General features: G+C 38.7%; 2 protein-coding genes across 3 annotated transcripts in view; one reads left to right on the top strand and one right to left on the bottom strand.

Annotated features, from left to right (window-relative positions):
* Window positions 1-11,883, top strand: part of FBXO11 (F-box protein 11) — a 73,980-nt gene extending 62,097 nt beyond the window's left edge. The window contains exons 12-23 of one of the 2 annotated variants that reach the window (XM_035563573.2): window positions 3,557-3,774; window positions 4,082-4,167; window positions 4,249-4,343; window positions 5,299-5,421; window positions 5,526-5,611; window positions 5,960-6,036; window positions 6,145-6,288; window positions 7,186-7,296; window positions 8,446-8,553; window positions 9,848-9,956; window positions 10,371-10,469; window positions 10,549-11,883. In XM_035563573.2, coding sequence (XP_035419466.1) covers window positions 3,557-3,774; window positions 4,082-4,167; window positions 4,249-4,343; window positions 5,299-5,421; window positions 5,526-5,611; window positions 5,960-6,036; window positions 6,145-6,288; window positions 7,186-7,296; window positions 8,446-8,553; window positions 9,848-9,956; window positions 10,371-10,469; window positions 10,549-10,678 — 1,386 coding nt within the window. In that variant the 3' untranslated portion in view covers window positions 10,679-11,883. The remainder of the gene's footprint in view (window positions 1-3,556; window positions 3,775-4,081; window positions 4,168-4,248; window positions 4,344-5,298; window positions 5,422-5,525; window positions 5,612-5,959; window positions 6,037-6,144; window positions 6,289-7,185; window positions 7,297-8,445; window positions 8,554-9,847; window positions 9,957-10,370; window positions 10,470-10,548) is intronic. The other variant, XM_035563583.2, reaches the window with a different exon arrangement.
* On the bottom strand, window positions 11,853-25,264 carry MSH6 (mutS homolog 6). The gene is made up of 10 exons (XM_035563557.2): window positions 24,977-25,264; window positions 24,385-24,587; window positions 22,020-22,192; window positions 18,364-20,908; window positions 16,762-17,027; window positions 16,029-16,146; window positions 13,743-13,832; window positions 12,977-13,131; window positions 12,567-12,766; window positions 11,853-12,021 (listed from the first exon to the last, which is right to left on the bottom strand). Exons 1-10 carry the CDS (start codon window positions 25,189-25,191, stop codon window positions 11,940-11,942), a joined length of 4,047 nt encoding a protein of 1,348 aa, XP_035419450.1. The 5' UTR covers window positions 25,192-25,264; the 3' UTR covers window positions 11,853-11,939.
* Between the last annotated feature and the right edge of the window lie 1,310 nt (window positions 25,265-26,574).

The following is a 26,574-nucleotide window of genomic DNA, read 5'->3' as shown; positions in this document are numbered from 1 at the left end:
GGGGGAGGAATGCAGCAGCATTGGTCTGTATATTTGGGAAGTATTTCAATAAGTAGGAGGAAAAACAGGTCAATTTTCACAATATAATATCCTTAAGAGTGGTCTAGTTCCACTATTGAAATGCTTCTTAGTCATAAATTCCTTTGAAAGATTTCCCCCTACCTCCTTCCATCTCGAAGCCTGCTTTTTTCAGAGTCTTCTGTTCTGTATCAGGCCAGCGATAGAGATGATGATGTAACACCATTGCAAAATGTAAATATCCTTTAAGTGACACGGTATTTTTCAGATACAAATCCTACATACCTACCAAATGAGTGGATTTTCTATATGCTTTTTCTCTTGCTTCTCATGTGGTATTTTTGGCTGTATATATCTTTCTTCGATTGTTTGTAACTGTGAAGCAGGATAAGTGCATTCCAGTACCAAATTCCTACCCTACACGTTATTTTCCCGTGGGTTTCTGTACTGCAGTGCTGACTCTGAAAGGTTAAAGAGTGCTTTGTTTTTCACTTTCATGTTCTCAGACTGTTCTTTGTGTTTTGATGCTTGTAGAAACTTAACCTCTTATTTCTAAACCAGCAGTATTCTGCTGTTTGCTAGGGCTTGTGCCAAACATTGAACAAACAGGCATTAAAAATGCGGCAATGGCCCTGGCATCCCTCAGTGTCTTACACTGATGTCTTTTGCCAGGTGCCTGAGACAAGTTGCCAGACTAAACTGTATTTGATCATCGTATGCAAACAACAGAGAACCGTCAAATGTACTGTAAGAATAAGCTAACATAATTTTGTAACTTGTAGTTGAGACCAAAGCATAGGTCTTCATTTTCCTTGTTTCCCAAATGAGAAATATAACACTCATTCTTTTAAATATTACAAATCAGATCATTTTAAAGAAGTGTTTACATAGTCCAAAAATGGTAATGAAGCTTTTGCCAGTTTCTATGTGGAGTACATAAAAATTCAGTTGGCCTTTTGCTGCAATAGCAAATTTTTCCTATCCCCTAAAAATAAAGGGTTTGTTCTGCATCTTGAATATGTTTTTCTTTATGCTGCGTGTTTTTTTTTTTTTTTTTTTTTTTTTTAATAAAATCCACCAACTCTCAAATAGAGACCATTCCAGACTTTGGTAGGCAAATTTTTATGAACATATGTTTTTATGTTGTCAGTCACATTTATTATATATTTAATTAAGTCAATACAAAGACAGATACTCTTTAGCAGTTCTTCTTTTTATCTTGGGCTTTTTTTTTCTTGCCCTGTTGAGACTATGAGTTTCAGTAAATATTTAGGAAATCTTAAAATTTGCATGATTTCCTTTTTTTTTTGAATACCTATATTTTTCAAACAATGTGAAATGCCTGCGTTTCTGTAATAGTTATTCTTGAAATAAGAGAAAAAAAAAGTATAAAAATACAGAAAAGTTCTTCTGAGGAAAAAAAAAGTGAACAAAATTGCATCAATTAAAAAAATTTAACCCAAATGTATTTCAAAGCAGTATTCGTTGGACTGGATAAAATGTAGAAAGCACAAACAAGATGAATTCCTGAATTAGTCTTGATGTAAAAAGTCTCCTGATCTTGTCCAACTTTGCAGGAAAGGATCTTTGCTATCACATACTTTGTATGCTAAGTAGTGCGTGGAAGCATCAACACTACAGTTACTGTGGTGTGTGTTTGTTTGCAATTACTTTCTCTGGTCAGGTCTTAACAGGTTACACCAGTGTTGTCTTACCCACATAGCAGCCTTTCTGTCATCGTAACTGTCATTTTGTGCCTGCAGCTAATGCCTTGCCTGGTATTTTAAATATATCTCATATGGAGACTACTTCTTTATGCTTTAAAAGTAGCTTTCATATATTATGAAGCTTTTTTTATTAGCAGCTTTTCATATATTTCAGATATTCAAGGCCCGTCTGGACGCCTACCTGGGCAACCTGCTCTAGGGGACCTGCTTGGGCAGGGGGGTTGGACTCGATGATCTCTTGAGGTCCCTTCCAACCCCTACAATTCTGTGATTCGGTGATTCTTTCTGCTTCAAAAATAGTATTTTGAATCTGCTTAGACTTGGTATTTTTGTAATCTATTTTCTGCGTACATCCCCATTACTGGAATTACACAGTGTCAGTCTGGACAGGGCTTTGAGCAACCTGTTCTAGTGAAAGAGGTCTCAGGCCATGGCAGGGAGTATTGGACTAGATGATCTTTAAAGATCTTTTCAACCCAAACCAGTCTGTGATTCTGTGATCATTTATTCCTTCTTTGTTACTAATCACAGAGCCTTTTTTTATATTAAGCAACCCTGTTTGCAGCTTCTGTGTGGTTTCTGTGATGAAGCACACCTTACGTACCCTTTTTCTTTCACCCAAGCAGTTTTCGCAGTTGCAGCATATTTAGCACTCAAAGATAATCTGTGAAGTAATTAAAAAGATACCAGACCATGAAGTAGTATCTTAATTGAAATGATGTATTCCACCATGAAGAGGATGAAGCTTTTTTAATACCAAGTTGTCATCCTACCTAAGTTTTATATACAGCCTCTCTTCAAACAAAAATGAGAAAATAGTGTTTCCTTTGGGGTTGAGAATCACAGAAGGCTGCCTGTTGGCATAAGGGTATATTTCTAAAGAGATCTTGTTTACATTCCCCTGTCTGTTATTGTGTGGCATCTTCAAGAATTCTGAAGATGTCTCATCTCACTTTGAGACAAGACATAATCGTAAATTCTTGAAATATATTCAGAGTATTTACAAAAAACAGTCATTTTCCATTTGACTTACCACACAGGCCTGAGGATCCAAGCCATGTATACTGATAGTACTTTTTTGGAGCTTGCTTAATCAATGTAGTCCCTTTCCTGTCTGCAGTCCTCAAAGTAGGGTAAAGTACACACTGTCTTGATTTCTTCCTTGAACTGCATATATTCTTGCTTTTTTATAATTGACACATACTACTGCAGTGTCTAAATGAAGTGTGTAACTGCGTGGGGGTGGAGGGAGAGTTTATTCATTGGCAGCTCAGACTTGAAGAAAGGGAGAAGAGGTTAGTTACTATCAAGCACTGGAAATGTTACTTATCTCCCACAGCTGTATGCATTTATTCTGACCAGTCATTACAAAGAATTTTAGGGCGCTTCTTCCTAAATTAATTATATTTGTACAGAGTATATATGTGGTTGGAAAAAAAGAGCAGGTTGTCGTCTAACAGTGTCCTTCAGATATTAGCCGTGTGGGCTTGTAGCTGCTAAAGAAACTTGATATTCAGTCCTCTTTGAGGTGCTATATCCAGAGTTGCCATTTTTACTGGTAATTCAATCAGTACTAATAAATAGCACTACAGAGTGTCTTTGAAACAGTATTTTATTTTCCGGGAAAAACAGGATATAGTGACAGTAGCTGTCTTCATTAGCCATGTAAGTGCTGTTGTTTTGTCAGCTTTGATACTGTTTCCTTCTAAATGACCATGGTGTTTAGAGGGGAGAGAGAGTAACATCTCAATGTTCAGCCTTCAATTGAGAAAAGACATTTACAGGAAACATTGTATGTTTTGTGTCTTAAGGGTTATTTCGAAAGCTGCAACATCCATAGAAACAGGATAGCGGGTTTTGAAGTTAAAGCCTATGCCAATCCTACAGTAGTTCGGTGTGAAATTCATCATGGCCAGACTGGAGGAATCTACGTTCATGAAAAAGGAAGAGGACAATTCATAGAGAACAAAATCTATGCAAACAATTTTGCAGGTGTATGGATTACCTCAAACAGTGACCCAACAATAAGGTATTGTTTTCCCTATTGATATTTTACTACTTAGAATAAGAGAGTTGATCGGAATGGGAAAAGTGCAACCTTATTTCATTTATTTCTAATGAACTGAAAATATTCCTGTATACGTAAAAATGAGATTACTGTCTGTGTTTGACCGAACTGTGTTTTTTAATTTGCGTGTGTATTTGGAAGAGCGTGTTTCTTGAAAAGACACAGGAAAAAAAAATATTTCAAGTCTGGGTACTATACAGTCCTAGACATTATATATTGTGTACTATTATTATAACAATTTCGTAATGTCGATTCTTTCATTTCTTAGGGGCAATGCAATTTTTAATGGGAATCAAGGTGGTGTTTATATCTTTGGTGATGGAAGAGGCCTTATTGAAGGAAATGACATTTACGGTAAGCTGATTTGATTATTGCATCTTGAATTCAGAGAAAAATGAGCATATGCGTTGCATTAAATACCATTTTTGTTATTAGGTAATGCATTAGCAGGAATACAGATTCGAACAAACAGCTGTCCCATAGTTCGACACAACAAGATTCATGATGGTCAGCATGGTGGAATTTACGTGGTAAGCATGACCCACAAGTAGACATGCAGACTTAGTTTCTGTTCATAGAAACGTTGCCAAAGTGTATATTATACGTAAAACGTTTGTACTTACAATGACTAGATTTCTTAGGTTAATTGTAATAGGCAGAAGCTGGTGCTCGTACTTAGAAGATTAAGGCTCTTACAAGTGTTACTAAATTATTTCTGTTACAGAGTACACCATTTAAAATGGGATGGCAGAACTTCACTTGTTGGATAAAAGCTTTTTTAAAAAATAAATTTAGAAATCTGTTCAGCTTTTTTTGAGTGTTATGCAGTAACATACATTCACTAACCTCATTTTTTTTTTTTTTTTTGCCTTGAAGTTATGATATGCGTTGCAGGTGCTGTACAGGCATGTATTGTAAAAGTGAGGAATAAAGCACAATGAGCTGTCAGGCCACCTTAAGCCATGTCAGATTTTGTTTAAAGAAATATTTGCATGTTTTCCTACCAGAAATTACCAAATGTTCAGCTAATGCTACATGTGTTAATCTGCTCATTTGACAGATCTAACCAGAACAGTTCATACTGTTGCTTCGCTTTTAAGCACAAAAATGTGGTAAAGATGTCACTTTAAAGTGACATGCAATTTTTTTGTCAGTCTGGTGGACCAGGCTGGGTGTAGGTGTAAGTGCTATGTGCCACAGCTTTCATCTGATGGGGAAGTACCTCTTCTAGCAAAAACTAGCAGACATTAGCAAATACTACTGCAGAGCCTTGAAATATGGTGGTTTATATGTAGAGTGTTCTTAATTTTATGACAAACAGTCAAAATTGTGATGTTATTTTTTTTAATAGTGTGAATATATACTCAAATAGAAGAGAATTACATTTCCACAGCAAAGAATCCATGTTCGGGATGGTGGGTGCAACCAGATAAACAATATTTGCAGTTAGCAATTTTTCTCGACTCTTATACTTCTTGTATTTAGCATGAAAAAGGACAAGGTGTGATTGAGGAAAATGAAGTTTACAGCAATACTTTGGCTGGGGTCTGGGTGACAACGGGGAGCACTCCAGTCTTGAGGAGAAACAGAATACATAGCGGGAAGCAGGTGAGTTTTACTTTGTGTGTTAGAAGGGGGCCAAAAAAGAAGAAAGTTCTTTTGCTTTTTTATATTTTACTTTCAAACTCATAATTTATTTTTCTATATGTTAGGTTGGAGTTTATTTTTATGACAATGGACATGGCGTGCTAGAAGACAATGACATCTATAATCACATGTACTCAGGGGTTCAGATAAGGTAAAATGTATTCTGATTCTTAATGTCTAAACAGACATTGTGTTGTGCTGTTTTATCCTGTTCTTGTCACTCAGTTTCTAAAAATAACTTTTTTTGAATTCAGTATTTCTGAATATCCTCTGCTTCAATAAAGAATTGCTTCTAATATAGCCTGGTTTTTGACCAGAAGGTGTGACCTGTGAAGCATGTAAAAATTAAAACCTGTTTGCCTGCTGGAAAATACAGTATTTTATTCAGGTTTCCAAACAATGATATCCATTGGGCATTTCTACAGAGGTACTTCAAATCTTTGGCCTTGAGAAATAGTGAACTGTGTTAAATGACTTATTTGTGTATGTATCTCTCTAGAACTGGAAGCAACCCCAAAATAAGACGCAACAAGATCTGGGGAGGTCAGAATGGTGGTATTCTTGTTTATAATTCTGGTAGGTCTGTTTCTCTCATTTATTCAGAATTGTTTATGTTCTGCAATATTATCTCTTCTCATTTATTATTCTTTTTTTTATATTTTTCCACACTTCCTTCAATTTAAGGCCTTGGATTTATAGAAGACAATGAAATTTTTGATAATGCAATGGCTGGTGTATGGATTAAAACAGACAGTAACCCTACACTAAGAAGAAACAAAATTCATGATGGAAGAGATGGAGGCATCTGTATATTTAATGGGGGAAGAGGTATATTTTTTCCCTTACTAGCATGTACTGAGTATTCTGGGTAAGAGTTTAATTTCAGATTAAGCTGTGTCCTTTTTAAAGTGCTCTTTAGAAAACTCTCTTGTCTTTTGAAGTAATAAAATAGCTATAACAGATATATACTGATGCTTTTTAGCCTTAATTACATCACTAATAGTGAACTCTGTGGGGGGCAGAGAGGTAATTAATCTAATCCAAGAAGACTGTTAGATTGCTGCTTAAGACAGTCCTTTTATCTCATCTGTTTTTGTAAGCTTTGCCATTTCACTGACACGGTATTAAATTGAAGTCACTTAGCCAAAATCTTGCATATGAACATTTCATGTTTTGCCAGGGTCAACGATTTAAGGAGGAAAAAAAAAAGATTTATAAAGGAATCTTTGTACACCTGTTAGATTTAGAAATGGTCCTCTTCTAAAATCTTCTGACTATTGTGTGTCAGCTTGTTGTGTGAAAACAGCTTCTGATATTTTGTAGTTAAAATGAGATTTAATTTTAAGCATTTTAGAGTCTTGCAATAACAAAAATGCAAGTTTAGCTTTGTGTTGACAGGATGATAGTTTTAGAAGACAAGAACAGAAAGATGCTAGAAAAATTAAAGAAAAGATTGTGAAGTCAAAAGATTCAGTCTTTCCACAAAAATAAAATGGCACTTAAAGGAATCTTCTGTAATGGTGCATGCATTTCCAAATTCTATTATGTACACTGAAAAAAAAACCCTAATATGATTATACACTGAGAATGACTTTAAACTTGCATCACAGACTAACTTCGGTGCTATTGATGGGTATTCCCCAAATGAAAGGAATACATGTTTCGCAGAATGGTTACAGATAAGAAAATGTTAATAATACGAAACGTTTGTTGGTTCTGTAATAGGTCTTCTGGAAGAGAATGATATCTTCAGGAATGCTCAAGCTGGTGTTCTTATCAGCACCAACAGCCACCCTGTGCTAAGGAAAAATCGAATATTCGATGGATTTGCTGCAGGTTTGTGTTGTTCAAATCAAATTTTGAAGTGTTAGAGCTTAGAATAAGCTGTTCACAAAGCTGAATTTGTGACTTTCATTACCCCACAGCACTTAGACATTTTAACAAGCAATCAGAATATCCTTCAGTGTATTTTTGAAATAATTTCAGAATTGTAGCAAAAAGTCTTTACAGTAGTCCTGGAATTACTCGTGTGTTGAGAAATAATGCACATTCTGCCTTCTCATTTTTCTGTGAAATACTTTTTTTGCTATTTTGTTTTAGAAGTAATTGGTAAAGCTGTCTAGAACATTTTATCACTGCTTTAAAACAAAGGAAACGTATAGCAAATATATTTTAAGGAGATTTGAATTGCATCTCAAGATTAACTTTCATTCTACAAACTTGAAAAATTAGTGAAATAAGCATTTCTGACTCCAAAAGAGATGAAGAATGTTTAATAATGGTTTCTGTGTAATTTATTGCTTAATGATCAGACTTCCATACGTCTTGCATTCTATTCCATTTCAACTAAAATCACATTCTTGAGTTTTCTCCCATCTTTTTTTCAGAAGAAGCAAGTTTTCTGAGAAGGCGTCTCTAAAGGTGTTGTTTTCTGTGTGTAGTAGGGGGGAAGGATAGGTTGCTGTCGATCAGTCCTGGACAAATGACTTGGAAGACATGGGTTAATGATAAAAGCTAAGATTTAAATGATTTTTAGGTCCCTATCTTGAAAAAAATAATATATATATATATGTAATAAAAAGATATTTTAAGAAAGGTGAGGTATGTGCACAAGAACTTTCACATATACATGAAGACGGTAGGTTAAACACCCAGAAATCATATACCCCTTGGAAATGCCTGATAAAAGTAGCATTTTATTGTCAGATAAACTGGTAATATATTGTTACTGCCAGAAACCATGCATGCTGGCTGTAGCTCTTTGAAAGGATTCAAAAAGTATCTGAACCTCAGTTTTGTAGTGGTTCAGAGTCCAATTCCTAGCTATGTCATTTTACTTTTTCCCTGAGCTTATGATAAAAAGAAAAAAAAATACACAAAATCAACCCTCACAGCTTATGAGAGAGGTACAAATATGCACAATGGCTGAGGACTAACTAACTATTCCCACTTTCTTTTCTTTTCTCTGTTCCCAACCCAAAAAAGGTATTGAAATAACAAATCATGCAACTGCAACATTAGAAGGCAATCAGATTTTCAACAACCGCTTTGGAGGTTTATTTCTAGCATCTGGTGTCAATGTAACAATGAAAGGTGAGCCTGAGCCCTTCTTTGGTTTTGTTTGTTCACTTTGCACTTTTTAATTTGGTGCCGTTTTTTTTTTTTTTTTATTGTACCACTTTTGGGTTCAGATCTGGCATGTTTTTAAGCTGAATTTGTAATTAAACCTTTAAACTGAAGGTAGTAAGCCAAGCTAAGCTATCTTAGAATTTTAGACAGATAGCCAGAAACTCTCAAAGGTAACTTAAGGTTTTGCTATCATTATTAAAACTGCTATTAGCTCTTCTGTCTCTAAATGGTTTCTGAACTGGTCACTGGGTTTTAGCCCATCTCTAATTCACACTCTAAGCTAATATAATGGTAAGTCTTTTGTCACAGATCTGAAAGCAAGTGTCCAGTAAAAAAGCATGCCTCACTTGGCTTTTAGGATCTAAAAGCATGAATATTCACGATCCCAAATCACTTTTTCAGAAAATAGGAATAGTTTATATACCTAAAATGTCCATGTCTAGTAAGGGAGTGTGCATGAGACAGGGTCATTTTGGAGGAGTTTGGAGTGATGGTCTGAATGGCAGTAACCTCCAGGAGGGTTACTCTAGAAGTGAAAGGTTCACTTTGCAGAAGTTTTTACCTGCTTGGATGTGCTTGTTCTGCCTGTCCCATGTATTTCTTTGTCCCAACTCAAAACATAAGCTCTGGCTCATGCCTCAGCTCCTGGGCTTACTGACGGCATCAGTCAATGCTGTGATGGGGCAGTCAGGTGTGCTTTGGGACTTGGTAGAAGATGTAGTATGTGAATAAAGGAGGATAACCAAGTTCACTATGCATTGGACGCGTCTTTTAAATGCTGGAGGTGGTCCTAATTTCAGGCCTAATTCCGGTTTCCTTTCTGTTGGAAGGGATGTATGAAAGTCCTTATGGTAGACTAGAGGCTTTCAGACATTGGATTTTCAGACTTCTGAACAGAAAACTTAAACTGGTTTCTCTAACTGTTTTCACAAGCCAGTTCACAAAGAGTATTTAAACAAAGGCTTATCAGATGGTTTATGCGAAGTGCATAGAGCAGCAGTATTTTTGGTCTGAGGACAGCATTGCACTGTCTGGGCACCTGTCTTGTCATCTGGAATTGAGTATTTGATGTGCTTAAATGCCAAAACTAAAATGCAGGCACAACACTAACTGTTCCTAATTGTTTTAGCTCTTAAAAGGGTAGGCAAAAAACTAACATCTTTAAAAATAATAATAATAAAAAGTAAATGTATTCATCGACTGAGGTATAATTAGTGGTTTGGTTTTTTTGTTTCGTTTTTTTTTTTTTCCCTAACAGATAACAAAATAATGAACAATCAAGATGCCATAGAAAAAGCTGTCAGTAGAGGCCAGTGTTTATATAAGATATCAAGTTACACCAGCTATCCGATGCATGACTTCTACAGGTAACAATTTATTTTTAGTCACCTACAGTAAGGTTTTTCAAATAAACTCCCACACATGTTCTTTTAGCAAGGTCCCTAAAAATTGCTGTGTCAGTAACAGACAAATGTGTGTTTTCCCTCACCTGCAAGAGAAAAAATTCAATCAAGTTTCATTGCCTTTAATTTATTGTGAGCTTCAGGGAAAGGTATGGTTACCACGAACATTAAACCCAAAGGGATTACATGGCAGAACTTTTTTCAAAACACACGGCCAAAAGCGTGCCATGAAATCTAAGTTCAAGTAAAATTCTCAAGTCTTAGTCCTGTGCATATCCTTTCCTTAAGTACTGTTCTTCCCCCTGCCCACTCTCCCCAACCACTTTTACCAGCTCATCAGTTTTTGATTCATGTGCAATGTGATGTATTTTTCTTCAGATGTCATACCTGTAACACCACAGACCGTAATGCCATATGTGTGAACTGCATTAAGAAGTGCCATCAAGGACATGATGTAGAATTCATTAGGCATGATAGGTATGTTTTGAACAAGTATGTAAAGCAATTTTGGCAATGCAAGTGAACAGGAGAACTAAAGAGTTCTATTTCTTTGTAGGTTTTTCTGTGACTGTGGTGCTGGAACACTGTCTAATCCCTGTACGCTTGCTGGAGAGCCTACTCATGACACAGATACACTATATGACTCTGCTCCACCTATAGAATCTAATACATTGCAGCACAACTGAATTCCTTTCAGAAAGAAAGTCCTGCCATTCTAATATCATAACTGTTAAAACTTTTTTTTGGAGGAAGTTATACTTGCCCATTTCTGCAGAAAGAGACTGTATTAAAGCGGATGTGTGAGGTGTTGACACTATGGAGCTCAACCTACCAAAAAAGAAAGTGGCAATATGTTGACTCAGGATAACAGAACTGGGCGTTTTAGCATTACTGTGTAAACAAAGACTTTGAAGGGACAGAAGTGAAGAAAAATAAGCTGCAATTTTGTACAGATACCAACTTCTGAAAGCTGGTGTTTTTACAAGTAGCATTGAAACGCAGTCCAATTTGCAGTAGTACTATTCTGTAGACAAGCAGCATTCTTTGTTGCTGCCTTTATGGACATGGGTACCAATTGCTTTTGTAACATGGTAAAAAAATGTGAGCTAGCACTTCTGCATTTCTTTTTGATTTTTTTTAACATTTATTCAGATTGAGAAATATGATTTTAATGCTTTAATCTCATGTAGTTTGTTTCTAATTTCAAGCAAAAAAAATCTTATTGTACTTGAATGTGTCCTGTTTTGTTAGCACACCTAGACTTGCTGTAACTGTACTCATGTCCCAGTATGTACGTTCTTTCTATGAAAGAGAAAACACTAATCTTAAATTATATCCAGCAATTTTTCTGGTGTCCTCTGAAGTTAGAATAATCTCCTTCCCTGCCCCAGCAATAGTCTGTACTCAAACCACCCTAACAAAAAAGCGAGTGTTTTAATGAGACTTCCTAGAATATAATGCACTATAAAACAAAGTACCCATGTAACTAAGTTTTGTGAGTGAAATTTTACTATGTTTTAAAGTACACAGTAGAAAGTCTCCTCAAAACAGTCTTGTATTTTACTCTGTTCATAGTTTTTTTTGAACAGTCTGGACATTACTTTACATAACCTGCTGGAAATCACAGCAATTTCCTGCTCTAATGAAGCTGAGACAAGTATATATACAGCCCTATACCGTTTCATAGCTTTTTTTCCATTTATGTGTATTGGTGACAGTGGGTAATCAACAGCCTGAAAGTGTATGCATGTACCATAACATCTAGACTTAATATATTGTGGAGTACTCAATAACCATTATGTAGAGGGTAGGTAAGAATTAAAGGGTTTAATTTCCTAGGAAAGACAATGGAAAAATGGTCATTTTTAAAAAATAAAGTTTATTAGATCATAACTTTGTCTGATACCACCTTTTTGAGAAACTGCCAGTACAAAAGCATTTTTGTTCTTAAAGCTGATTGATCATAGTGATAAGTTTCTGAACTGCATTTGCATCACTTGTTGCATCATCTACCACCAGGCACAGATACCTAAAGAAAATAAGTCATTGTTACTGAACACGGCCACCAAGGGGCAAGAATATAAGCTTCCTCTTACTTGCACAGCTTTAGAAGATACACATTACTTTTTTTTTTTTCCCCTGTGGTATAAAGGCTGCTGTCAGCCTTCAGTGCCTTATTGCAGAGGCGCTGCAACCATGGTTCCTGCATGACTGATTTCCCCCAGTACCCACCCAGCAGCTGTCAGCAAGGACTTATTCATGCATTCCTTCAGTTAGGCTCAGGTCACATCCAGCCTAGCACCTATGCAAATCAAGCTCTTAGCCCTGGAGCCTAGCACATGACCCAGCCTCAAAATACTGCATCACTCATCATATCTGCTATCTCCCAGCCATGGTTTCTTACATCCCTCCCTCAATGCTTGTGAAGTACCTTTGACATACACAAAAATAGTTTTTACTTCCCCCTCTGCGGAAAGACTGAAGTTGTAAGCAAAGCATAAGCAGCTGCCCAAATTTTAAAGTGTCTGCCTAGTAAGTAATGTGCAACTTAGAAATGGAGAACCAAGGCCTTACCTAAACAGTCTCAGTGATATCATCATTTTTTCAAACTCTTTTGCTTTTCTGTGCCCCTTCTGAATAACTTCCTCTGGAATATTAGCAAGTCTTGCTGCATTGAAGCCATAGCTTTTTGGACATGCTCCTTCGATGAATTTATACAGGAATGTAATAGTTTCCTGGCTTGGATCTTCACTCTCATTTTCAACCATACATGCCTAGAAAGATTGTTACCACAAGTTAGTGTATGTAATACTTACAAGACTAATAAATGCATAAAACATCACTAGCTGTTCTCAGGACACCTCTGTGAGACTCTGAGCAGATGACTGCAGAAAAGCACAAACAATATAAGATCTGCCAGCCGTGAGGAAGAGTCCCTATACCTCGGTGCTCGTGATTTGTGTATCACAGTTTATTATACTTACCATGTGACCGAGCCGCACAGCAACACTCTGTGAATAATCCTCTACTAGGGAGTGGTAGTGTGTGGAGAATAAGGTTCGACACTTGATTTTCTCTGCAAGTTCTCTAACAACTGCACTTGCTATAGCTGTTCCGTCAAAAGTAGCTGTGCCTCTACCTGGAGATGAAATTGAAAAGCTTTGGTATACTCAGGAACAGAAGTGGCAAAGTAAATCATCCATAGTTTACCTGCTATGGAAGAGACTCCCTTAAGCATTAAGACTGAGCAATAAAAGCAAAGGTGACATTCTAAAGAAAGTTTTCAAATGCAATTCATTGACAAACACTACAAACTGATACATGGCAAATAATCTTCCAAGCAGCATGGAGGGGAAAAAAACAAAACAGCAGTGAGGAATGAGAGCCACGGGCAGGGTGAGCTCACTGGAGTATATGCTCCGTAACAATCACAATCTCTTCTGCACTGCAGATGATGACATTTCAGCACTGAAACACGATACTGACTTGCTCAACATTTTCTGCAAGTAATCACGCAAAGGCAGGCAGGAAAACTCAACTAGAAATAGGATAATAGGGATTGGGGATAAAAGGGGTTGTGTAAATGCCCAGCACACCCAAGAAATTAACATTTGAGACAATTACATAGATATTGACTAGTTAAAAATTATTAGCATTATGATAAAACTATGTACTTGAGTTCTGATTTAGCCCACCAGCTAGTCATTACATCTTAGACAGTTTCTATCTATTAGAAAATAGATGAAATACCGAGTTCATCCACAAGAACAAGGGAGTGCTCTGTTGCATGCTGGAGAATGCTGGAAGTCTCGCTTAGTTCAACAAAGAAGGTACTTTCACCTTTAAAAGAAACAATAACAAAAAAGCCATGAAGTCATTGAAGAGCTGAACAACACAGCTAAAACCTCGTCTAATCTGCACTGGTATCTTAGTCAAGCTAAAATGAAACTTAGCAAACTAAACATTAACAAAAACATAAAGCATTTTTTCCATCATTAAAATGGTGGGGTGTCCATTTGCTGCAAGAAAAGCAAGTTTTGGTTGCTAAACAATACAGGCACACCTCATCTGTCCCGTATTAACAGTAGTGGCCAGATATATTAGCTATATCAAAAAGGGCCACAAAGGAAACAAGACAAGATTCTCTTGCTCCTTCTTAAGTGCACAAGACACAGGCCTAATGTATGTGTGACTTTTCAGTGTGAACAAGCAAGCAGGGAGCTTTAAAAAGACTAAGAAGCCAGGCTTATTGTTTTGGTTGGTGATGTCATAAGGCAATGAATTATTCAAATAAAGACTGTACTCATATAAACAAACCTTTCTGAAGTTACTAAAAATTTCACCACTGCTGAAAACTGAACATCTGACAGGAATGTCAGCAAACCAAGTTAAAACATATATATTTCAGCATGAGTATTGGTTTTCCCCCTTAGCAGATTACAAGCAGAAGTACACAATTATTCAGAGCCTTGCACGCTACACATCCATGGGTACAAAGTCCAGATTTACTAATTCTTCGTAGAGTTCATTCATTCTAAATAATCACATGCAGCAGTGCAATTGCAAAATGGCGATTTTGGAGCAGACAAGTGTTTACTTCCTGTATTCATTTGGTTAGAAGCCTGAACATACCCCACACTGCTGTGCTCTAGCACACGTTTCTTATAGGCATTATTAAACATTGTCCAGCAATCTTTATTTTCTGCATTTATGTAAAGAAATTTCCAGGTTTTCATATGGTTTAAGAATAAGCATTTACTCACTTTGGAAAATAAAATCCAAGAATTACACAGGCAATTTTGAAACAACACTACTTATAAGTTACTTCAGATAAGTTCCATTGACATCTGTTATTAACTGACTGCCACAGAAAAACTTTCACTGCACTTTCATTTCTACTTAGTGTGGAAACAGATTTCAAAGGTAGCTCTGTTGTGCAGCCTTGTAAGGTGAAGTTAAAATGTTTGTGTACATATTTGGAAGAGAAAAGCATAGCTTGTAGCTGACAAAAAATTTAAAACGCTATGTTTTTCTGAACCACCTTGCTATTGCAGAATGGCATCTTTTATTTCTAACAAAAACAATCTTCTATTCTTAAAATTTATTTTTGTATAAAATGAAAAATAGCTGGGCAAAAAAGCATTAGTAAAATTCTCTAGCTGCAAAGAAAAGTTGCTGTTTGGGGAGGCGCAATTTTTTTTTTTTTTTTTTTTTTACATCAAGAACTCAGATGGAATGATTCATTTCCAAGTTTCTTATGTGGAACAACACATGGGCTTAAATTTTTGAAACAATTTAAATACTCTCATTTTCACTGACCCACATCTTCCAGCACAAAGCTCACAGAAAAAAACGCACCTTAAATAAGTTGTGATACCAGTTATTACCTGATAAAAATAATAATTTTTCAAGCCTCATGACATTTGGCATACCACCCCAGGCGGACTTTCCCATTCCAGTTGTTGTGTCATCACCCACTTCTGTCCTCCTCTCCATCCAAGATTTTAAATATTCTAAGAACTGACAATTACTGCTTCCAAAAAGGAAGCCTGCCTTACTCCATCTGAAGAAATCAGATTTCAGCATTAACAAATACATCCTGATTGAAACAAAGGACCTCTAGTTCTTGAGAGAAGATAGCAAAATAACTCTTCTACTGCAGATACCTGAACACCACCTTCCTATTCTAGAACATTTAGAAAAAGATGCCTGTATAAGTAGAATATCAATCAACTGTACAACATCCCAAAAGATATTCCTCCGATTTGCATCCAACCGCAAGGTAGGCTTTTAATATAAAGTCTATAACAAATGATTATAAATGTCTGTCAGAAATAATGGAGAACAAGCATACCAACCAAATCAAGCATACCTACAACTGAACAATGGAAGACAAAGAATTAGTCACTTGGCTCTCCATGGAAACACGAAAGACTATCCCTTTCCAACCTGCCACTCACTCAAAGCACAAAGTGTCCAAATGTACTAAGAAACTCATTCTGTGGTAAAACCCACAGCTGGATTACAGAAACTCACCTGACATAATTCTGTCTGAGGCACCAAGTCTTGTAAACACTCTGTCAATTGGTGTAAGCCTGCAGACTTCAGCAGGTACATAGCATCCCAGTTGAGCCATTATAACCAGGAGACCAGCCTGCAAAACAAACATTAAACCATTTGAATTTTTATTAAGTCTTCGGAGTTTCAGTTCCACACAGAGAACAAGGGAATGAAACTGCATTTCCCCTGAAACAAACTACAACACACAAAACTTGCTACAGTTTTAAGACCTGCAGGTTGTAGCATCATAATCTCAGCTGGGACTGAACTACTCTGAAAGCCTTCAAACAAGTTACCACAGCAACTGGTGTTTACAAAGCGAACTAAGTGAACTTCCTAATGCTTTCCCAGTTGCCTATGACCTCTATTTTAATCTTGTTCAATTTGAAGAAGTATCTTTTGCCAGACGATGCCAAGTCCTGGATAGTAACGCTTGAAAGAGATAAAAGCTTTCACTTTTTCCAGCCATCTCTCACAAGAGTTATGAAGTCAGTATAAATAGTAAATCTACCACCATTGACATACCATTGACATTTTCAACCAGAATTATACTTTGTCTGTAGAGTATAATTGCTGTATTGTAGTGCAAACCCTGCAGACCACCAGTGGGACCTCCTTTGGCTTTTATGAACAAGTAAATCATGCAATTCCTTCATGCAAAGCACACAGGTACTCTGGAACATTCAATTTTATGTAGGTATACAATCACCTGTCTCATGAGTGTCGATTTGCCACCCATATTTGGACCAGTTACTAATACACAGGAAGCTTCACTACCACTGTCTTCATCTTTACTGCCTATCATGATGTCATTAGGAATAAAATCGTCCCCAAAGAAGGTTTTTGTAATGCATGGATGGCGTGAATTTTTAAGTTCCAGGAAGGGAGGAGCGCTATCCACAGGCAGTAGAATTACAGGTCGGCACAAAGGTCCATCACCATCTTGACTGTAGTTAGCAAGGGACATCAAGACATCTATAAGATTAAGAGAAATTCCAGTAAGTCATGCTTTATCTTTCTTTATCCATTCACTGGATTGCATTTACTCATTGAACAGCATTTTTGGAAACAATTTTTTCCATTTTCCTGTTAAAGGAAACACCCAAGAAGTACTCACTCCTGAAGAGCGATTAAAAGGTGGGATATTCACAAGGTCTTTCCTCACTCCTTCAAGATTTCTTCTGATGTCAGATTAAAAATACCCCCTCTCGTTTTTAAAGTCTTTAACATTTGAATCATTTCACTTAGCTTATTTTTATATACATGTATAAATACTGTTTTTCTAGCATTGTTTTTTGATTTGGAACAAGCTACGTGAGGAGGAAACCAACTTCCACGACAGTAAGTTATTAAGAACTATAATACTGCTTAAAACTTGTCAGAATCAATTATATAAAGATTAAAATTCTGAATGGCTAGCAGAAAGCAGCGCAATCCCCCTCAGTTAGCCTAGCTCTAAGGTTCAAAGCACTGGCTGCCTACAAAGTAACACCATTTTGTGTGATTTGAGAGACTTCATTTACACATATAACAACTTTTAAACAGATGAGCCTGAAAGCTCAGTCTCCTTTGACTTTCAATACTCCTGCTAGTGCCATAGTGTAGCTAGCGTGACTGCTTCCCAGCTCTCCCAACCCACTCAGCTGGTTCCTAGACAGCTGTCCTCACTGTCTGCCTGTCCTCCCTTTTCTGCTGCAGTGGCATGAGACTCTTTTCGTTTTTTCCTGGAGACATCTTCTCAGGACTGAGAAGAGAATCCTCTTCTCTAAGAATATAATACAGGAGACTGTTCTACCCCAGACTTGAAGGAAACTTTGGGGAAGTCTTCCTATTAGACTACCTTTGTCAAGGTAATGAAAACCACCACCTTTTATTTTATTTTTAAAAGCTGCTAATAAAGCAGTCTGCTTGGACAGTGACTATCAGGCTAGACTTTTGTACCTCCATCTGCACTGTCTTCATTTAATAGGAAGCTACTCATTGATACATAAGAATCCTAGATGCAGTGTGAGACCAGTAATGCTACACTGAGCGGTGAGAAATGCTGAGTTACACCCCTACAATCACACAACAGGAATGAAGAAAGAGCTTGCACGTGGCAATACCCTGCAAACCAACTGTTCTGCCTTTACTGGCAGGAAGGAAGCGAGCTGTAACTGTTACCTACTAATGCTGTTATCACCGCCACAGCTTTTAAACTACAAATTAAGGGCTGGCTACGGGCCTTTTTTTGCTTATCCTGCTCAGATTTCATCAGTTACAATGCAAGATTATTTTTGCTATATGATAAAACTAAAAAAAAGCCTCTTACCTAACACCGCGATGCATTCCACAGCTGCCTGCCAGTCCTTGCTGTTTTTATCGAAGTTGTAGAACAGGCGCCTCATACAGTCTTTTAGCGCCGCATCTCTTCGCTCCTCGGCATTAACCATGGCAGCCAGCATCTTCTCAATCTCTTTGGTCCAGTAACGTTTATACCCCTTCCTGGTTGACTTCAGCTCGTATTCTTCAGGTAAATTACGTGATACCATGCTTTCTGGTATTTCCATCTGGTACCGATTTTTGCCGGCCCCCCAGTACAGCATGGATTTGAAGCCAAGCAGTTTGCGTTGCTTATCTAGGTATGCGTGGAGATCTTCCTCAACAGCTTTAATATCCTGCAGTGCTTTGTCATAATCAGGGTCAAAGCCTGTCTTTGGAGTGATCACTCCTGTCTTTCGAGCCTGATTGTGATCAAAAGCAGTATCCCACCTTTTAAGCTCCGCGCTCAAGTCTGGGAAGCGTCCATCTGGATTTTTGGCTTTGCGGGTGACTAGCTGCTTAAGTACTTTAGATTTGAAGTCAGTGGCAATTTCTTCCATGACATCAACGATTTCATTCATTACTTTAAACCCTTCCAGTGCAGACAAGAAGTCAGCAATTTTTTTCTTGCTGTATTTGATTTCTTCATAAAAGATGGCCCTGCTGTCAGGATGGTTCTGACTTTTAAGCGGTGATCCAATACTGTGAATTTTGCTGAGCAGCCTTTCAAGGTCAGGAAGTTTCTTCAGGTGCTCACTAACTTCAGACATTTTGTCTGGCACTGCCAGAAGGTCCTCAACAGCATCTAAACGATCATTGATGGATTTTGGGTTACAGAGCGGAGCACAGAGCCACTGTTTCAGGAGCCGCTTCCCAAACGGCGTACAGCAGGAATCAATCCTTTCCAACAAAGTTCCTTCTGTGGTTCCGTTGGTTCCATTCCGCAGAACCTCCAAGTTCATTAGGGTGACTCCATCCAGCACCATCCGCCGGTCAGTTTTGGCAAAGAAGCTACTGGAACTCACAGTTTTTGCAGTATCAATATCCACAGGGATGTACTCCTCAAAGTTTGCCAGCGATAACAGTTCCTGATCAATCAGACATTTTTTGAGATAGAAGACACATCCCCCAAGAGCTGACAAGGCTAACTCACTGTTTTCACCAGGAGTTAATCCTAGCGAGTCAGTCTCCGAAGTCAGAGACTTGATCACAGAGGGCAGAGAACACCCGTTTTCAGAGTTCTGTTTCTCCTTGAAATACTCTTCTTCAAGAAGAACTTTTAGTGTTTTAGATGCATTCCAGAACTGGGAACCAGGGATCAGGCCTTCCTGAATGCAACAAACAAGTGAGCCTTTCAATATTTTCTGTGTGTCCACAGACAGGTTCCCCTTCTCAAACAGTACCTGCACGGGAGTGTAATGCGCTACTAAAGTCCTAAACCTCGAACAGTGCCGGTCATCTGAGAACTGGCCTACGTAAAATTTTCCAACTGATGTGTCAACAAAGCAGACCCCATAAACACGCTGTCCAGAGGAGTCTTCTTTTTCCTTAACACACAGAAGGTATTTGTTATGGTTCTCCGACGGATCACAATCCAGAATGCTGTAGGTCTGAGTGCCTTTGGTAACGATTCTGCAGATTTCTCGACGTACGACCTTGTCAAACTTCGTTGGGTGGGCCATTGACTTGTAGCGTGCTTCCATCATTTCAGGAGTTTCTGTTTGCTCAACACGGGCTATCTTGTAGCCCTTCTGCACTAGAACGTCAGAGAACCTGCCAAACGCAGTTTCTGGAAAACCTGAATGGGCCCAAGAACCTTTCATAAATATCAGGCCCAACTCATTCACACCAGTGACTGCATCCATGTGATACAGCTCATAGAATTTTCCAACCTTGTAGAAAATCACTGCATCAAAGTTTTGACTTTTCAGCTGCCACCATCTCCGCATGCCTGGCGTACATTTGTTGAGATAGTCTTCAGGTACATACAGAGTACATGGGTCATAATCAGGGTCACTCTGTCGCCTCCTGTGTGCATCTTTCTTCTTCCCTTCCTGAAGCCAATCAAGTTTCTCATGTTCCCATACTGCAAAGCCACCAGTTCCTCCACTGCAAGCATTTGCTTGAGATTCAAAGTTTTCAGGTGCTGCAAACGATGTCAGCTTAGACTTGGCCTCCAAGGAAACCGTTGCTGCTCTCTTGGGTGCTTCAGAACGCCCATTTTCTAAGCTGCTCCTTTTAGAAGGCTTGCTCACATCTCTTCTCTTTCGTTTAGAAGAGACTTTTACGGGACTTTCTGCAATGCTCTCTTCATCTGTCTCTGCGTCAGTAGATTCATTTTCCTCCACACCACTGCTAGCTTCCTCACTGCTTGCTGCTTCTTTCACATCAGGCTTGAACTCTACATCAGAACCGTCATGATCACTGTCAGAATCCAACACTCTTCTTCTTTTGGCTTTTGTGGCACTTCCCTTGCTCATTAATCGCTTGTTGCCCTTCACATCCTCCTCACTGTTCGGGTCATCACTGTCACCTGATGCACTTTCACTTGATTGCTGTAAAATAAATTATTTAGCCTATTAAAAATTCTGGCTACAAAGTAAAATATCATAGCTGCAAAAAGAAGCTTGGAAATGCAGGATAATGCAGTAGCTATGATGCTTGAACCAGAAGACAGGGGAGTCACAGCCAATTCAGTTTACCCTCGTGGACTTTTTTTCTGGATAACGAACGGCTGTCTGTGGCATAATTACTCTTCTTTGTGTTCCTTACTGTTTCACTTATAAGGTCACATAAGTGATCCTGATTAAAAAGCCATTCAAACAGGATAAAAGGTGTACAGTATATGAAATTTAGCAGAAAGAAACATCACCATCGGCTAACGGTGGTGTGATTTTGTTCCTACTGACCTGGCCTGTGTCAGAAATATAATTGGTAAAAAGAATAGACAGGTCGCGTTGACAGAGGAGGTAAGGAAAACCACCACCACATCAGCACTTTCCTCATACCATTCCCTTCCAAAGAAGTTTGTTCCAATACACGTAGCCGTACTGAAACTGTATTGTGAATAATTCAAATACTATGTGAACACAACACAATAAAAGATCTCCTTTTAGCTACCCCACCAACAAACCGGTATTAACAGTATTAGAATTTGCACTTCGGTGCAGCTCCACAAGGGCAGGCTCCAAAATCCAATTTAATGCCTTAAAACAAGCACTCGAAAAGCTATGGATTTCTACATTATGGCAAATGAGAATTTCAGATTGAATTTATGGGAACTGGGAATACGAGCAGAGAAGATAGAGATGCAGCAGATGAAAAGTATTTTGAGTTGAAAAGTAGGTAGGTAACCTGGGCTAACTTGCGAGAGATCAATGAGCAGAGATGACATACTTTAAAAGAAGTTATGTAACTTATCTGAGGTTAGGGAACACCAAGGAAATATTAGACTTCTCTTCCTACTAGAAAAGGTGAGACACCAGCATATAACCTAACAGCACAAAGGCAATGCAAAAAAAACATAGGGATACACATGATAAAAGAGCAGATAGGCAGTGATAACTAAACTACAGAATTGTAGGATATTCCTTGCTTAGCTCCAAGAGACAGTTTCTAAGATACAGTATTATTTCTGAAAACAACAGCAAGTAAGAAAAAATTTACCTCCATTTCCTCCTCCTCCTCCTCTGTGTCCGAAGGCTCACTGCATACTGCCAGCTCGAGTCGCTTAATTTTATCTTTACTCATTGCGCTGTCGGCCAGCTCCATGGCTTTTTTAATTTCAGGTTTTGTACTATAAAAGATACCTCCCTTCAGTGTCTCCCCATCTGATGAACCTACAAAACAGCAACATGGCAGAAACTGACGTTGGTCTAGCATTTAACCAGTCCTTTAGTTAATGTTCATCCTTCACTTTTAAATATATTCAAACCATTATATATATTAAATATATAATATATACTTAATATGTATTATACTATAACATATATATTCTCTCTTTCTCTCACATCCCTTTAGCACCACGGTTCCTCTTTCTTTGTAGGAGACAACTACCTATAAACGAAGACAAAAACAAAGGCAGCCAACCTACAGACTGGTTTTCAGAAAGGAATCCCAGAGAAGCTGGGATTCATCTTAATGCCATGCTCAAGAAGTAAACTGTATTTATAATGTACTATGTACATTAAGCTTGGGGATAGAAAGAAGAGTAGAGTATGCTATAGATGGGGAAGAATAATTTTTTTCTGCTTTGTAAGTTTAGCTGTCTGCATGAGACAAAAGTATCTGCTTGAACAGGTCTTTGTACCTGTTCTTGTGAATCACTTCAAAGGCTGCTATGAACTGAAGATTCAGCTCCAAGTTAGCTGGACTTGTAGAAATACACTGCCGTTTGTCCACTGTTATCTCAAATATAAGCCAAACAGATTTCTTCCTCAAATTAATTTATTTGAGCTCACAGTAGCTAAGTATGGAGTTAAAAGTAGCTCCTTCTACAGCACATATGCAACACACAAACAAACTGGATCTTAGTTTTTGTTTTGCAAATGCAGCGAGAAAAATCTAAAAATATTTTGCATTCAATAATGACAATTGAACAGTGACAGTAGCAAATCTCATCGTATAATTTAACTGCATACTCAAGTCTGCAACACTCATATTCATTTAACCAATCTGTATATAAACCAGTATTTCTTACAAGCCCAACCGTTAAAAAGCTTAGCCCTGTGGTGTCTATACTTATTCACAGTTGCAAGTAATATAACAATAAGAAAATTTTCCACTTCTTAAACTAAGTAAGAGTGCTGGAGTCTTTTTGGTTAATAATGGAGCTTTTTATTTCAATTTAAAAGCAAAGCATGCATTTTAAATAATTTAGTCTGTTCTGTATTAGCCACCTTTCTTGTAGACACACCAGCATTTCTGTGCTTGGGCATCTTTCATATATCTTATTTTTCTGTTGATAAACAGCTCAGTTCTCCTCACCTGTATTTGCTTCTAAGCGTAACTATAAGCTGTTAAAAATATATTTGATTCTTTTAGAATACCTTCAGATGCCTACAATAATAACAATACCATTTTAATTTTAAAATAATTATGGCTTAATTGTAATACACTTCAGTGTAAACAAAAGATGACTACATGATCACATGAGATAGAATTGGCTTTTAAAAATGAAGGAACCTTTTGAAGTCAAAATTGTTTCATTGACAAAATAATCAAATCTTACAGTCTACCAAAAATACCATATTACACTCAAAGTACTCATTTGGCTTACACAATGACAATTTACAGAAACGTGTTATCACAGTTTACAGCAAATGATTTACCGTTTTCAGCCACAGTAACATTATAAACCATTATATAACAATCGTAATTAATGAGATCAGATTTATTATGCAAAATTCTGATTAACTTTTTATTACGTATGATTTTACATCAGTTGGCTAAGTCATTTCTTCAAGATGATGAGCGCCAATCCTGCTCTGTAACTACAAGCACCACCCTAAAACTCTGAATTCTCAAGTTAACATTTTAACAAAACTGTACTTCAAGGCTTACAAGAAATAACACCACAAAAGAAGTAATTTTAGCTGACCTACATCTTGTGCCTAATCTTTCTACTCTGGTCAAACTGCAATTCCCAAATATCTGCTTAAAATTTAGGTTTGACAGTCCTAACATTTTTCAGGATTTCAGGGATTTATCTTTGATATTCTTTATATGCATGGGAGAAGTAAAAGAAAAAAAACTATGACATAAGCAAACTTCAAGTTTGCATTGTCATCCAACAAACAAGAGGACAGCGTGCTTTATATTTAAAGAACTGTATAACCATAAACACACCTGAAACCCACAAAAATTTGTTTTCTCTGAACGTACGAAGTACAGAACATGCTTTAGCACTCAATGCTAATTTTGGTTTTGCTACTCATTTTCTATGGAGAATACTATACCCTATATTCCATACCTATACTTCCAAAACAAGGGGCATATTTTCATTTCAAAAACGTATATTTACATCTCTTACCTTTATATGGCCTCAAGTATTTAATACTGACCCAGCCCCTTGTGGGACTGTCATCAAAGAACTGGACGTGGATACGGGTGGATTTCCCTTTCCCTCTGACGATGGTTCCTTCGGTCGGATGGTTGTATATGAGACACGGCCACCAAGGGTAACCTTCCATCTTGGCCCAGACTAAGTCACCAGGCGAATAATCACAGGAGACGCTACAAAGACAACAGACACAGAACTTAATGAGCATTTAACATTTTAAACAGCTTTCTTCAGGAACATAACTGCACGTTGCTTCTGAGCAACTGGAGGCCTTGGAAAGCTCCTGAGTGGCGTGACCTGCTTTACGCGGCCCATAAAAACGACCATATTCAGACTTCTCCTTACGCTATTTTTCTGCTTTGCAGATTTTTGCTTTTTTGTTTGCTTGCCTGACGCGGTTCCCATTTGCTCTCCCCAAGACCCCACACCGAGCAGATCCCAGCCAGCACCTGAGACACCGACGATGCTGGCCCCAAGCAGGCCGGGCCCCAGCAGCGCCCCCAGCCCCCTCCCGGCCCCTCCGGGCGTCGAGGGCCGCCCCACCCGCCCCGTCCCCGCTCACCCCGCGGCCGCCCCGTGCCGCCGCCCCTTCTCGGCCGCCTCGCCGCAGCGGGCCGCGGGGCTCGGGGGCACGGCGGCGGCGGCGGCGGCCTGGCGGCCATCCTGCTCCCGCGCAGCGCGGCGCCGCGTCTCCACGCCGCCCGCTGCCGGTGGCGCTGCCGGTGGCGTCGCCCGCGCCCTGGGGAAGAAGCTGAGCAGGGTGCTCTGTCGCGACATGGCCGGCCGGGAAGCGCTGCCCGCCGACAGCGCGCCAACAGCGCCCGCGCGCGCCAAGACGGCCGCCGCGCGCCCCGCCCCCCCGCAGGCTCCGCCCCCCTCATCCCGCGCTCGGCACACGCCGCCGCGGGCGGGAGCCGCCATTTTGGGGTCCTGGCGGCGTGGTGTGTGGTGGTGTGACGGGGGAGGGCCCCGGGGGCTGCAACCCTGCGCCTTGCTTACAGCAGAGACGAGCAGTCAGTGAGGCTGTGGCGATTGTTGTGATTGATGTACAGCTGGGAGGATCCTCCCCACAAAAAAAACAAACAAACAAAAAAAAAAACCCGCACATATATATATATATACACACATTGCAGGGAAATGGAAGCTGTGCACCTGCAATGGGGATTTTCTTCCAGCCTTTGCTGCAGAGGACAAGAGCAGTAATGCTGTGGGAAGGATGCTGGCTGTGGCCAGAGCAGAAGCTTGGCCAGCTGCCTGCCTTGCTGCCCAGCTGCAAGATCATAGAATCATGGAATCATTAAAGTCATAAAACACCTCGAAGATCATCTGGTCCAACCATCCCCCTACCACCAATGTCACCCAGTAAACCATGTCCCTAAGCACCATGTCCAACCTTTCCTTAAACACCCCCAGGGAGGGTGACTCCACCACCTCCCTGGGCAGCCCTTTCCAATGCCTGCCTGCTCCTTCTGAGGAGAAATGCCTCCTAATTTAAGATGGTACTTCTCAGATGCGTTTACTATCAGAAAACTGGCAGATGTGCAGTACGGCAAAGTAAAAGTACTTCAAAAGTAAGAGCACCAGGTGCTGGCAGAGGAGATGTAGTTATGTTTATTTTTTACAGCTCGAGTTTTTTTTGGAATCTTATTCATTTCCTTTAGGTGCCCTATTAAGAATTAGTCTTCAGGGGAAAGCTTGTAGTTATGTAGCTTGATCACTCATATAATACATAGCCTGCAATCTCTGCAAAAGTAATTGGATCTTTTCTCTCTGGTGCTCTTCCCATGTGTTTATTTTTTTTCATGTTCAGTGGTGAGACTATGTCCCTTAAAAGCAAATTTTTTATATGTTACAATACAATCCATGTCATCCTAAATGTTGTGCTTAGTCTATAATACTACAGAGCAAAATAAGAAGTTATTTTTATCTGCATAAATTCAGAAGAAAAAAAAAAGTCACTAAATGTCTTTTAGATTAGCTCTTTCTTTCTCTAAAATTGCCGTTTAGGATTGCAAACCAAAATGTCTTCTGTTCAGCACAGCTGTAGCCCTCAAAAAACGTCTCAGGTGCACTACCACCTAAAGTAAACTTTGGAACTGCAAGGTAGGGACCTGACCACAAGAGGTCAGGCAAACCCAAGCAATACCAAAGTATTTTAAA

This window comes from Cygnus atratus, chromosome 3 (genome assembly GCF_013377495.2).
Source record: "Cygnus atratus isolate AKBS03 ecotype Queensland, Australia chromosome 3, CAtr_DNAZoo_HiC_assembly, whole genome shotgun sequence".
NCBI classification, from domain to species: Eukaryota; Metazoa; Chordata; class Aves; order Anseriformes; family Anatidae; genus Cygnus; species Cygnus atratus.
The sequence above is the reverse complement of the archived record's forward strand: the minus strand, read 5'-3'. Positions and strand labels throughout refer to the sequence as shown.